This window comes from Microtus pennsylvanicus, chromosome 14, assembly GCF_037038515.1.
Source record: "Microtus pennsylvanicus isolate mMicPen1 chromosome 14, mMicPen1.hap1, whole genome shotgun sequence".
NCBI lineage: Eukaryota > Metazoa > Chordata > Mammalia > Rodentia > Cricetidae > Microtus > Microtus pennsylvanicus.
In genome coordinates, this window is record NC_134592.1 from 10226639 (window position 1) to 10241595 (window position 14957).

Consider the following 14957-nt stretch of genomic DNA (forward strand, 5'->3'; position numbering starts at 1 on the left):
AGAGACACAAGCCTCTGCCCTTCATACACATATGTACAGATGCATACATATGGGCACGCACACACAAACACACACTTCAGAACTTCCTGTTTTTCAGCCATTAGAAACCAAGTAGAGGGGAGAACAGGAACAAAGTTGAGAGGGGAGATTAGGAATCTCATTGCTAAGGGGAGTTTCTCTCACTGGTGTGTCATCTTCTGCCTGTGTCTTGTCACATGGCCATCCAGTTGGTAAGCGTGTGTTGCCTCTTCATCGGCTGATACAGTACAGCCACAGAATGTTTGAGTCCCTGTCATTCTAGAAAGCACGAAGCGAGCTGGACGTAGGAAAATGTGTGAGCTCACGTATTATCCTGCTGGGATCGGGCCAAAGGCAAGCGGACTCTCTTCCCAGTGCCGCTGATGAAATACTCAAATGCTTCCTTTAGTTCTTCTTGAGGTGGCTTCTCTGTCACACGCTGCTTCAACTGCATCATCGCAGTAATTAACCGAATGGCATTCATTTATATTTTCAGTTAATGGAAACTTACTGAATAATTTCACACCAACACATCTGTTGCTTAAGACATCCCTGGATAACAGCCGTTTCTGTCCCCCAAAGTCTCTTTGGATCTAAACTTTGGTCATTAAGGTAACCCAAAGAAGAATTAGCCACTGAGGAGTCAACTCTTTAAGGGAAGCAGATCGACAACTGTGTGTGCTGTTCAAAGTGCCAGGATTGTTTGATTTCAAAGCTATTTCCTTCAGGTTGTCTCCGCTCCAGCATCTAAGACCTGGGTTCACCTTCCAGCATCCTCACTACCAGCCAAACAGCAAACCAGCATCCCTGAGCTGGCAGCAAACAGAAAGCAAGAGACCAAAACACTCACAAGTAAACCAGATTCACAACGGCAGAACTAAATAACCTGGGTCCCCTACCCCAAAGCACTGCCCCAGTAAAATCCCAGCCCCCATTTTCATATTCAAGATCACACCATCCATCACAGGCCCATATGTGGGACCTGGAAAGGCTTTGTGCCTGGGTGTCACTTCTTTGGAGCCTCATGCCTTCCACAGCCAACATAAGAATTCTACCAGAACCCATGCTAAAGGTTACACCTACCTTGGACAGCAAAAGTAGCTGTTCAGACATGATGGATTATCAGACAATTAAGGAAATTATTCAAAGAGCTAATTGAAGAATCTATTCAACCTACCCGGGAGCAAAAACATTCCCATGAGTCTATACGCTAAAGTACTCCAGTGGCCAGTGGAATACCAAATGCAGTCTATCTGCCCCATGTGAGAATTATCAACTGAAAAAAATCTAAGTATATGCAGTCCTTTTTTAAAAAGAAAACCAGTATATTGACTGAGTCAACACATTAGCTCCTCTTCCCCACTCAGAGACAGCTCCGGTTCGCAAACAGGTGTCACTAACAAGAAATGCCCCCTGGATGATAATCACAACTGCAGTTGTTAAAGAGTCTAGAATTTAAAATTTATTCTGACCACGCTTGACCAAATCCTTTAAAAACCCATATTTCCCCCTTTAACTTCCCCCTTTAACAAACTTTTGGAAAAGCAATAGCTCCCAACATGCAAAAAAAAAATGTGTGGTAAACTTTTGTGCATGAATTATCGCACACCATGTTCTGATAAAATATGCAGAGTGCGGTGAAAATCTTTGCCAACCACGCTGGAGAGACTACGAAATCTTTACAGCATGTTTGATTCTATATGTTTTAAGATGCCATATTGGTAGCGATGTATGTTTCCTTTCTGTAAAACTGCCACACACATACTCTCATACACACGAGAAAAATATCTATGACTCCATAAACAAAATAAAAATAAATAGGTATAGCACTTTAAAGTCAGGTCCACCCCGGTTCTACATCATATTAAACCGTGATGATTCCATCCAAGTGGCCCCAGAAGGATTCTAGAGGTCCATCTGCAGCCAGCCCTGCGTGCATCCCTAAAAGGGTTTTGTTCCGGCAGTGATTTGTTTGCTGAGTTCTGCATCCAGCACTGTCCAAACAGATGTGAGTTTGGAAGCGAAAGAGCAACACGTCCCCCAATGTCGAGGTTACCCGGGCCTCCCGGCTCCCGGGCTCCCGCGCGCGCTTTCTGTAGCTGCATCCGCTGGGGCTCCGCGAGCCACAGATCCGCCCGCACCGGGAGCCCCGGGGGTGGGCATCGGGGAGCCCGCAGCCGAGGAGAGGCGCGGCCCGCGGCCCCAGCACAATGCGCCGGCGGGAACCCGGGCTACTTGGCGCGGCCTCGCCCGCGGCCCGGCCTGGCCCTCACCGCTCGGTCCCCGTGCCCTCGTCAGCCCGCCCGCGCTCACCGTTGCAGAACTGCAGCAGCGAGGACGTGTCGTACAGGCTGCTATAGCTGGAGAAGCCGTCCTCCATGCTGAGGCCGGGCCGCGCCCGCTCCGGCCGCGCTCACCCACACACTGCGCCCTGCCGAGCCGCCGCGGCGCTGGCGCTGGGGCCGGCCCTGCTGTGGCTGCCGCCGGTCACCATGGCAACCCGGGCCCGCCGCCGCAGAGAACGAGCACCCGGCGCCCGCGCTGCCCGCGAGGGGGCGGCCTCGGTGGCGTGGCCGGGAGGAGACGTGGCGGGCGGGGCGCAGAGCTGGGCGCGCCTGGGTCCCGCCTGGGTCCCGCCTGGGTCCCGCCTGGGTCCCCGCCCTGGTCCCTCCCTGGTCCTTGCTCCTAGGATCCTCAGCCAGAAGACTCCTAGGAGGTGCGGGGACAAAAGGCGAGAAGACGAGAAAGTGAGGGACGCTTGCAGTCCGTCCCGGGACATCGGGGACCCACTTGCCCACTCTCTGTCCCCCACGCGCTGTCCCTGCGCCCCAGGCAGCTGCCGCACCAAACATGGGCAACCATGGTGACGCTTGCCACTGCAGAGCGCCTCCCTCCGGGCCACGTCCTGCAAGGGGCGTCTCTGTCTGCGTGTTCTCTAGCTCAGGGCTTGTAACTCTATGAGAATCCTTGGCCACAGTGGACCAAAGATGCAGAAAGAGGCCACCCGGTCTTCCTTTTCCAGTGATCAGTCCGTGTGATGCTGTCACTTTACAGACTAACTTGTTACATATCCAGAAATCTGGGCTTACCATTAGGAAGAGACCAGGATGTCATCAAAAGAAAATTGTAAGAAAAACCACAGATCCAAGAGTCAGTAAAATACCCAGCCTATACACAGGTTAGTGATCTGAACTTTACTACCCATGGCCAGAAATAAAGATGTTACCACGTGACAAGTGAGGCAGCAGGAGAGAATGCAAGGTTTGACCCAAGGGTGAGCTCTGTCTACTAGAGGCAAAATTCTGAAATTTAAGGTATTAACTTCCATGCCTTGGGTCCAATAATCACCTAATAATATGGAATAGAAAGTTATCAGCAAACTTTACAGGCCTCCCTGGGGCTTTGAAGTCTGTCTTTCTGGAAGTACCCCCACATACACACCTCATTAGATGGCAAGGCTAAGGATGGGATCTGTCACTCTGGTACCCAAAGATGTAGGCAGAAGAGAGAGGGCCACAACTGTTCCCTGTCCTCGCTAAGGAGATTTAGAAAATAAGGTTATTTAGTGGGAAATACGTGGTGGGTGGAGACAGACGGGCCCCAGATGCTGCTGATTCAACTGTAAAGGTGGGTGAAGGAGGACCATGGGGTCAGTGGTACAAAAATGAAGATCAGGGCCTACCGTCAGCCCAGGAGGTTTGGCCTGGCATGAATGAGGGACTCGTGTTGCAGACTTGTGAGGAATGAGATTGAGCTAAGAGAAAAGGTCCAGATAAGCCTAGAGGGGAAGAATGAGCCAGACTCTGGAGATGGAGGGACAGAAGGAAGTCTTCAGGCAGATGTGTGGGTTGGTGGGTTGGAAGGCTGAGGCTGAGTGTGACCTGGACAGCCAGAGTCAGTCTTGCTGTAAAACAGCCCAGTGTGTCTGCGGTGCTGAGGGCCCAGTTGGTCAGCAGGAGGAAGGATGGAGGATGGGCTGTAGAGAAACTACTGTGGAACACACAGGACCGGAAGGATGAAGGAGGTCAAGTGAGGACAGCAAAACTCCATCAGGAATCTGGCAGCTGTAGTGACAGAACCGGGAGACACTGGCAAAATGATGGTGACCGAACCACAATTGGAGAGGTACGGGGGCAGAGCTGTGGCTGGGCAGAGAGAAGGGAATGCTGAAAGAGCAGCCAGGAAACTGGCAGCTCAGAGGAGGAAGTGACCTCAGGAAGCTGACAGCACAGAGCTTCCTGGAGGTGGGCACTGTCCTCTGTTCTCTGTAGGGCACCTCTAGGACTCCTGGGCTGGGGAAACCCATGTGCTGAGGTCTCCAGGTGACCTGCGGCATTGTGGAGAGGCGATGTGGATGGAAGGTGGATTCCTAGACACCACAGGTAAAGACTGTGGACGTGCAAGTTCCAAACTTTGGTGGGAAAGGAAACGAGACCGAATATGTTGGCAAATAGATCCTGTCAAGAGTCCTCATTGCCCTGGCCAGCCGGGTGGGTCCCCTGCATCCGTAAGCGGCAGGTAGCATTGGCAAGGCGTTTCAGAATGTAATGAGATGTAATACCAGTGTACACTTGCTCTTAGGTCTCCTCCTCACTTCCCATGCTCCCCTCCACTCTGCTTTGCTGTAACACTTTAAGACAATGGATAGCTGGTATAAAGAGCTGAGATGCGGGCTGGGAGGATGGCTCAGTGGATAAGGCACTTGTTACACAAGGGGGAGGACTTGAGTTGGAATACTCAGAGGGCAGATAAAACTAGCCGTGGTAGCTCCTGCTGGTAAGGCCAGCATCTCTACAGTAAGATGGAGACACACCCAGGGAATATGTGGAAGTTCATGGGTCAGCTGACCTAGCATGGATGGTGGCAGACAACAGAAAAGAAACCATCTCCAACAAGGCGCAAACAGGAACTGACACCCAAGGTTGTCCTCTCACCCCTACACTATAACACAGCATGCCTGAACATACACATATGCACATATCAACACAGACAGTGCATGCCTGAACACACATACAAATAAATACATATATCAAAACAGCCGGTGCATGCCTGACCAACACACATATGCACATATGAACACAGCCAGTGCATGCCTAAACATACACACAAATATTCATATCAACACAGCCAGTGCATGGCTAAACACACATACAAATGCACATATCAACATAGCCAGTGTATGCCTGAACACACACATACAAATGCACATATCATACACTCACACACGAGAACAAACTGAGATGTGTTTAAACATGAAAAGAAAATGATAATTACAGGCAAATTATGAAAGGTGATTCTTTTTAGCTATAGTTATGTTCCTGGTTTGGGGTGCTTTGTGACTATTTGGTTGATACAACCAAAGTCTAAGGACGGAGGGGGGAGATTTGGAGTAAGAAAGGAGAAACACGCCCTGTTCCGCTGCAAAACAGAGCAGATTTTCTTACAGGATATTATTTCCACTGGAGTGAAATTACAAATGAGAGTCCATTCAGAACTCGGCTAGTTGCTTTTGAGGCAGTAAAGAACATCATTACACTCTTAACCTTGGGGATTAAACAGCCATGGTTTTCCCACAATTGTAAAATCTGGGTCAAGAGAAAAAAAGGAAAATTTAGAATAATTAGAAAAATATGCATTTTAAGTCAATTAAGTATAATCTAGATAGCATTTTTAAAAGATCTAAAGCATTCAAGAAAAATCTCTAAAGTCTTAATTGATGATGTGTGATTTTTTTGTGCCCAAACATTTTAACAGACTATTATTCCACGTCACTTTGAGATAATTTGTGACCTGAGCCCAGAAAATGTTGTCATCGTAATTAATGAGGTAGATCCTCTAGGACAATGTAACCACAGTGTTCAGTGGGATTAATAGCAGCATTTGTGCAATGTGTGAATAAAGAGAGAGAGAGAGAGAAAGGAAAATGGGTGTTTTGTAGCCTTTATTCATAGAGAAACAATAAGAAAAAAATCGCCCAGAAATGTGAGGCTTTGCATCCCTATTGTTTCATTCGACACTCTCCAGAAATATCTGCCCAGTGCCAGGCACCACACTTAGGGCTGGGAATGAATGAAGCACAGAGAACACAGTGCTGTCCCAACCACCTATGGCCATAATACCAAGTCACCTGCTCACGAAAGGAAGGAAGAAAGGAAGGGAGGGAGGGAGGGAAGGAGGGAAGGAGGAGAAAGGAAGGAAGGAAGGAAGGAAGGAGAAAAAAAGGAAGAAAAGAATGAGAAAGGAAGAAAAGGAAGGAAGGATAAGAGAAAGAAAGAAAGAGTGCAAGGAGGGAGGGAAGAAGGAAGAAAAGGAGAAAAAAGAAGGAAGGAAGGACAGGAGAAAGAAGAGAAAGAAAGAGAGAGAAAGAGGAGGGGGGAGGGAAAAGGAAGGAAGGAAGAGAGAGAAGAAAGAAGAAAGGACAGGAGAAAGAAGAGAGAAAGAAAGAAAGAAAGAAAGAAAGAAAGAAGAAGAAAGAAAGGAGAGAAAGAAAAGAGAGAAAGAAAGAAAGAAAGAAAGAAAGAGGGAGGGAGGGAGGGAAGGGAGGGAGGGAGGGAGGGAGGGAGGGAGGGAGGGAGGGAGGGAGGGAGGGAGGAAGGGAGGGTGAGGAAGAGAGAGAAACAGAAATTTCACTTCTGAGAATATATTTAAAAGAATTAGAAGCAGGGATGTGGTGAGTGTTTTGCACATCCATGTGCATGCCCTCATTAGGTACATCAGCCAGAAGGTGTGTATAAGTAGGCACTGCTGATGGACTAGATAAAAATGTGGGGTAGCCATGGGATGGAATATGATTTCAACTTTAAAAGAGAAGAACTCTGGCACCTGCTACCACATAGATTATGCTGAGTGACTAAGCCAGTCCCAAGGGTAAGTACTGTAGCCTTCTACTGGTATGACCTTCCTAGAGTCAGCGGGAGAAAAATGGTTGAAAAATGCTCTGGGAGGTAAGATTTAAGCAGTTGTTGCTTACTGGGGCTACGTTTCAGTCTGGGACGATGAAAATGTTCTAGAGGCCTGGAGACATAATATGACAGTTAAGAGTGGTTGCTGGACAAGCGTGAGGACCCAAGTTCAGATCCCAGCAATAAGTAACAAGTCCCATGCATGCCTGAAACCCCAGCAGCAAGGAAGGCAGAGACAAGAGGATTGCTGGGCCAAGGTGGCTACCAATCTAGTTGTGAGTTTCAGGCTTACAAAGAAATCCTGCCTCAAGGGGACGAAGCCCAGTGATAACCAATTTCCTCCTCTGGCCTCCTTGCAATCACACATATGCACACACACACACATACACACACACACACACAGAGAGAGAGAGAGAGAGAGAGAGAGAGAGAGAGAGAGAGAGAGAGAGAACATATACAATCCCCTCTCAAAAATGAATGAATCGAGGAAGGAAGAAGGGAAAGAGGGGGAAGGAGGGAGGGAGGGAAGGAAGGAAAGAAGGCAGGAAGAAAGGAAGGAAGGAAGGAAGGAGATATTTGAATATGAAGACAGAGTACAGCATCTACCATCCAAAGGGAACTTCTCCCACAGCCCTCAGAGGAAGAGCCCTGTCCCCACCTTGACCTTGGCCTTCTAATCTATAGAATCGCAAGATGATAGAGATAGAGATGTTAAAATCACCGAGTGTGTAGCATTTAGTTATGGGCATCCTATCCAGCAAATACAGTCATCAGAGAATCTCAGAGCCAATGATTGGTTAGGATGCAGACTCCAGCTTCCACTCCTGATATTAAAATATGAAATATAAATCAGCTATGATGGGGTACAGCTAATATCCCAGCACTGTGGAGGCTGAGACAGGACAAGCACACATTTGAAGCCAGTCTGGGCCACATAGTGAAATCCTGTCTCAAAAATGGTATACAATGTTCAGGGGATACACTGTAAGTAAATATATATTATGCCCACACATAATAAATGTTCTATAAAGTGAGAAGCAGAGAGATTCTTAGCATCAATAAGCAACATTAAGTTGAGGCTTCCTGACTGTCTGACAATTGTAATTGTCCATTTTACAGCATCCCTGACACACGGACACACAACACAGCCCCTCTCAAAGCTGAAGAGTTCCAGTGATTAAATATATTAATTTACTTTTTTTACATCCTTGCCAAAACATCCTTCATCGATCCTTTTGGTCTAGTTCATTCAGTCTTCCTGCATCATGCCTGGAGCATCCATCTGTTCAGAGATATCACAATAATACGCTGGGCAATGATCTTCCCTGTCTGCTCCGTTACTGCGTTAGTGGGAGACTAACTGAACCAACAAGAGTTAACCCATGACATTTCATTCCGTGCGGACATCTCGGCATAGACCTTATGTTCCTGCTACCGAGGCTGATGTTGGCCTCCAGCACACCCCGCCACACCGTGCCAGCTGCAAGCTTTCGGTCATGCCATCCACTTGAGCACTTCAGACCTTGCCGGCGATCCCTCCCTGTCCTTAGTCCCCATCTCTTATTGCTTTTCCATCAGCAACAAGACCGCCCCATCGGCCAGACCTTGGTGGGGAGCCGAATTCACATTCAAACCCATCCCCCGCAATCGCCTATGTATCCCTGATGACAGTGGCTTTCGGCTTGTGGGAACCAAGCGTGTGCCCATCTCTTGGAGTTTGTGCTTCTAGGGCTTCATCAGGACACGATGTTGAAGAAAACAGGCCATCTGTAGAAACTGATGCGTGAAGGAATGAATGACTCCTCTAGGTAAAAGACAGTTTCCTATCACACACATTAGACTTTCAAACGCCAGAAGGGAGGCTGCATCTCTCTAGGATACCTTTCTCCAGTTGCACGCCTAGATATAGCATGGCCATGGTTTCTAGACTCCTCATCTGCATAGAGGCCCATCCCTAGCACATGATAATCTCACAGGACCCTAGCAGGATGGCCCTGCCTTTAGGAACCAGGATACTATGATCGTACTGCATGAATGAGATTCATGTTAATTTTTATTTAGTATCATTTATATTACTTATTATTATTATTATTTGAGTAGCCAGGGTTTGAAAACTGGCTCACAGTAAGCCAAGGTCAATCATAATCCTATCATTCTTTCAGATGAACTGACGTCAGATTTCCTCCATCTTGTGCTGAGCTAATTGGTTTTGTTTTTATCTACAGACAGGATTTATCTTTATTCCCGATAATGTCATTTTATTGGTTTCCATCCATCATTTTAGCCAACTAAAATCTCAACTCTGAAATCTGGCATCTAGCCCACCAGCTCTGTGACTGCAGTGACTCCCGAGAGAGAGAAATCTCCAATGTCTCTGTCATCCTTGTCACCCTTGAGCACATTAGCAGAGCAGGTGGGGGAGGGGAGAGCTCTGGGCAGAGTACTGGGCAGAACCCTCAGGCACCTCTGCTGATCTACTTATCAATACTCTGATAGGTTTGTCCAAAGAAAGATGAAGTCACCCTAACAGTTCCCTCAGTCAGGGTAGTCGTCCTCACATGGGATGTCAAGAAAAGTCTCTCTGGCCTTGCCAGGCTAGTCTGGTAAGACCATGAATGGGCGGGTCTGGCTCTTAATGGCAGCCTTTCCTGCCAAGCATTTCCACGCTAGCTCTTCAAAGAGCTGTTGAGAGCTTTTCTCAGAACCAATATTAATATGAAACGTATCGTTTGTATTTTCCAGAACACCACTTTTCCTCCTTTTTTGGGAAAGGACGACCTTTTCTCCCCTTCCATCTTTCTGTAATTCCATCTGGCAAAATTAAACACGGATTGTCAAAATCCAGAGACAGTGCTTGTGGTAAGTGAGCGACCCACCATGGCTCTCTCCTCTCATGGGCTCTCATGGAGGGTGTTTCTTCTGTCCCTTCTCTTTAGGATTTTCATCCCTAGAAGAGAAAAAAGAAACCCAGACTGTACGTACTGGCTTTGGGGGAGCCTAGGCAGTTTGGATGCTCACCTTACTAGACCTGGATGGAGGTAGGTGGTCCTTGGACTTCCCACACGTCAGGGAATCCTGATTGCTCTTCGAGCTGATGAGGGAGGGGGACTTGGTGGGGGGAGGGGGAGGGAAATGGGAGGCGGTGGCGGGGAGGAGGCAGAAATCTTTAATAAATAAATGAATTAATTAAAAAAAAAGAAAAAAAAGAGTCCTGGGTCTTTATTCCCCGGCAGCTCGTCTCTTGAAGGTGACTTCTGCATTCCTATAAATCTCAGGGTCGGGGTCAGGGGTCTGTGAGGCACCAACCAGAACACGGAGTCTTTCCTGCCACCATCTTAATCTCACAGCCCTATTACAAAAGTGCTGACCTGTCATATTTCCACAGATAATGTTGCTTGCTGTCTATTTATTTGAAGTTCTTGATGATTTGCATCCATCGCATGAACTCGCGTGGTCTGAAATATCTGAAGTCAAGTGGAAAATTAAAAGCAATTTGTGGCTGATTTTCTCTTTTTTTAAGATTTATTTTTATTTTCAAGTATGTATATGTGTAGATGTCTGTATGTGGGCTTGTGCCCATGAGTGTAGCTGCCCGCACAAGACAAAAGAGGGTGTTGAGGACCCTGAAGCTGGAGTTACAGGTAGACGTGGGTGCTGGGAAATGAACTGGGGTTCTCTGCAAGGGCAGTATTCACTTTTAACTGATGAGCCATCTCTCCAGGCTTGTAGTTGGTCTTCTATTTTTTTTTAAAAATGTCCATCACTGTGAGAAGCCCCAGAGCTGTAACATCTAAATTTCCCACATACAATAATACAGGCCCCACAGGGCACTATACATGAATTTCAGCTCACAGCGTCTCAACAAGACGATTTCATCTTGGGGACATTCATTTGTCTGCTCCATCATGTTGCCTGCGGGCTCCACAGCAGCTCTTGGCAGGCTACAGGCTGACCACTGAGACAATCAGCTAATATTAGAGCCATGCTCATCACAGGGGGCCTGGGATCGCCAGGGTCCTGCCTATGTCCTGGCAAATGTCCAGCTGTCTCCCTTTGACTTGCTAAAGTATTCTAGTGGGGGTAATAAAGTGTATGGCCATTCCAGCTGATGTGGGAAGGCTTAGAATGTACACATACTGTGCACTGGAAGACATTACTGATATTCATATGTGCATACTTAAAATGCCATCTGAAGCTGCCTCTAAGGGAAGTTACTAGAAGTCTGGAAGTTTATCAAGAATGTAAAGAAAACCTACTTATGGAGTAGTTTGGGACTTCCCACCAAGGTCCCACAGGGCCTGCTCATCTTGAGGGGAGCTGTCCAGAGTGAGGACGCAAAGGGATCCACAGAGTCCAAACCAGGGAAGACGCACAGAATCCTCAGGAGGACCAGATGGGGTAAGAAGCAGCGTGTCAACAGGATGCTACCAGGCAGCCAGGATGGTCAGAAGGCAGCACACAGGCATGGCAAGGTAGGTGGGCACTGCTTCACCCGCACATCTGCTTGCTTCACGAATGCCAGGAGCTCACGGGGAGGACATGGAAAATGAAGGGGGTCACTGCTGCCTGGACTTCAGACTTGAGAGCTATACTGTGTGTGTACTTATGGACAGAGGTCAAAGATCAACCTTAGTATCATTCTTCGAGTACCACCTACCTTGTTTTTTTTTTTTTTGCTGTTGTTGTTTTGTTTTTGTTTTTTTTTTGAGACAGGGTTTCTAACTGACCTGAAATAGCCAGGCTGGCTGACCAGAGGGCTTCTGGGTTCAGTGCCAGGCTTACAAATTTGGCACCACACCCGACTCTTTTTCTGTGGGTGCTGGGAATCAACTTCAGGTCCTCATGCTCGTATAGCGAGCACATTGCCGACTGAATCATCTCCCTTGCCCTCCATAGGAGCCTTTGAATCTTCCTTCCCCGGCTTCCATTTGTGTTTGCTCAGTCTGCGGATTCCTTCACAGACTTGGCCTCCAGAGGTCTACAGAGCCGTCCTCTGAGCATGAGGACAGGAGAGGAGAATCAATTCTCCACTGAAAGGCGGCTCTCTTGAGTAAGAAGTACTTTAGGGTAACAGCTTCTGGGCCTTTGCATTGAGGCACCGAACTCTAGAGTCTGTGATATTCTCAGTTTCGATTGGCTGGACCAACAGATGTGACGACAGTGAGCTCACTCGCAGCATGTGACTCCACACCAGTGAATTTCACAGGCTTTAGCTCTTCCTCCACGTAGAGCAGGCATAACTGTTCTCTCCTTCCTTGTGTAAAGGTGTTAACAGTATACAGCGTGTACACTATCTGTACACGCTGTATGTACAGATACTTCTGCTTATGTGCAGAAGACACTCACAGGACCCCCCTGCCAACACCGAAGCCCACGCATGCTCGAGAATCCCGAATAGAAAGCCAGAGGGTTTCCCAGAACCCGTGCACATCCACCTGGTTTGAGCCCAGCACACCAGGCAAGTGCCGTACCCCTGCTTCCCACCCCAGCCCTGTGCTTATGCCACATCCAGGTGATGCTCTATCGCCTCTGCCAAGGTCAGCCCTACATAAATAGCTGTGGCACTGTACTATTTAGAGGTCCCAATATGACAAAAAGACATCCATCTTTTTTATGTACTTTTTTTCCCAATAGGTGGTTGACTGAACCTGCAGGCACAGGAACCCACAGACATAGGTGCCCTACTTATGTATGGGACTACTTATGTCACCTGCTAAGACTTTATTTTGGATAGTAGGACATTTTATTGTGCCATTTTTAAAGCAGCAGGGAAAAAATTATTCTCAAAAGAGAGGCATAGTTTGGAAAGACCATCTGCTTCCGTTGGAAGAGCATACATACAAACTATAGCATGGAGGCATGCTATGGGAATGTTCTTTCTCCCAAGTGCTGGTCTTTGTGTCATAACTATTCACATTCTCCTGTGTCCTGAGTGAGCCTGCAAGGCATTTTATTCGTAAATCTTATTGCCATCCCAGTACCTATTTCATAGGTGATAAAAAGAGACCGAGGAGTTACATAAATGCATGCATACATAGAGCTCCCTGTCTCTAATATTATATTTAATTATCCTAAGAATATAGCCCAGAGGTAAGAATACAGCTTCCACACTGGAAGCTAGCTTGTCACAGTTCAGCTCCAACCTAGTCCCTCCTCAGTCAGGTGAAGAGGGGTCTGAGCTCGTAAGTTCACAGCGGTGGGGCTAGGCCAACCTTGCTGGAGACCTGGAACTTATACCTCTTGTGTGTCGCCAACCTGCCTGAAAACGGGCCATGTGCTGTTCTCTGTACCTGCTCTCGCGCCCTATCTCACAGCTGAACTTATGGCCCCCCTGCCTCTGCCCCTTAGTTTCTCATCTCTCAAGTCTCATCTCAAATGCTACTTACCCCCAAAACGCCCTCTATCCGCCCCTCCATGCATACCCCGCCTCCTCTGAAGTCCCCAACACCCATGTACTGTACATGATGGTCCCTGGGACCTTGCTTTAGGCTCTGTGCTTCCTAAGAACAGTGACTAGACCCCTCTGGATGCTCAGGAGTTAGAGATTGGCCTGAGTTGGATCACACCATCATGCCTAGTGTGCGCCTGATGAAGACGGCCACTCTGCCCTCACCTCTAGGGTAGTGTGCCCGCCTGCTGAAGCTGCATTCCTGGTTAGAGAATGGTTCTCAGTGGATCACAAGATAAAAGGAGAGCATGGGGGTTTTATGCTGTGTGTGTGTGTATGTGTGTGTGAGTGAGTGAGTGTGTGTGTTCTTTTAACCAGAAAAGACTCTTTATGATCACTGGACTGGTTTCCATTTTAAGCTAATTAGTAAACTGCATTTTGGCTCTGTAACTGGCTAGCTTAAATTTAGCTCATCTTTTCCCTTAAAGTCAAGCTGTCGGTGGGGTTTGTAAGATTTGCAATTAAAATCGCAACTCATTTCCAAGAGGATGCAAGCTTCCCCTCCCTCTTCTTTCCTATCTTTAGTTTTGGCCCTACAGAGGAGGGTCCCTGAGTGGACAAAGAAGATCACCCCTGACTAGCAAAACATTCATGAGCCGGGTCAACGCCACCCTTGTTTTCCTTCCATACAAGCAGGACCCGTGCTCACAGCTGCATAGTGTCCCCCGGGTGTGTAGCTGAGCCCCTATCCTCTACAGCATCCCAGTGGGGTCATTAAAGGTGTGCAGCAACTCCCCCCCCCCCAGGCTAGCAGTGGAGGGCTAGCTGAGGTCCCTGAGGTACCAGCCATGCATATACTTTAGTTGCTATACACAGCAGGGTAGGCTCTGAGGAGTCTCAGGAGAGAAGCCGACTACAAGCAAGAAAGGTATACATGGGGGAAGCGAGGCAATGTCCAACTACAGAATATTACACAGTCATCATGGCCAACCAGGACACTATAGCTGAGGCTGGGTCCCACTGGGTTCCAAGAGTGCCTTGGAGAGGCGTCTGGACAGGTATGAAGGCTACAGTCACCCAGCCTCCTGCCTCTGTGACAAGAGTCATTCTGAGAACTAGAGAAGGTCCCCTGCCCCCAGACTCTCACCCTCGGGTCCCCAATCCACAGCCTCTGCACTTGGCTGAGACATTCTGCTCTTCCTTCTACTCCAGCTCCCCTGGAGCTATGCCAGGACCTCTTTCCATGACCAAATTTTCCTGCCTTCTCCAAGCGTGGTTCAGAGGCTCCCACCACAGCCCACCAACCCAGCACCCCAGCCCCATGCAAGTCAGACGAAAGATGCGAGTGACCGGTAGATGCTCACCCAGCCTCCTCGGAGCAGAAGAAAGACATCAAGCCTGGTCCTCCCTGTGTGAGCCACCCGGCTGTCCCGCCTCCAAGGGGAGCCTGGAGGCAAGGCAGACGGTGAGCAGACTGTATGCATCTCATGTCCCTCCTGGCCGGCAGTAACCATCCATTACGCAGGCTCTAACGGGACCCGCATACCCCCCAGAATGCTCCAGGATCAGGGTAGGGGCTGTGGTGGGGGTGGGGGAAAGCAATCACCTCAGTTAGCCGCCTCCTCTTCCCATCCAGGCTCCTGCTCTCT

The 14957-nt window shown here is 48.3% G+C and overlaps 1 protein-coding gene across 4 annotated transcripts in view; it reads right to left on the bottom strand.

Moving 5' to 3' along the window:
• Positions 1-14957, bottom strand: part of Eml1 (EMAP like 1) — a 159805-nt gene that overhangs the window by 102957 nt on the left and 41891 nt on the right. For 2 of the 4 annotated variants that reach the window (XM_075948089.1, XM_075948088.1), the window contains exon 1: positions 2332-2519. The exons of the other annotated variants lie outside the window; for them this stretch is intronic. In XM_075948089.1, coding sequence (XP_075804204.1) covers positions 2332-2398 — 67 coding nt within the window. In that variant the 5' untranslated portion in view covers positions 2399-2519. Of the gene's footprint in view, positions 1-2331; positions 2520-14957 lie in introns of those variants that run through there. 4 annotated transcript variants of the gene reach the window in all.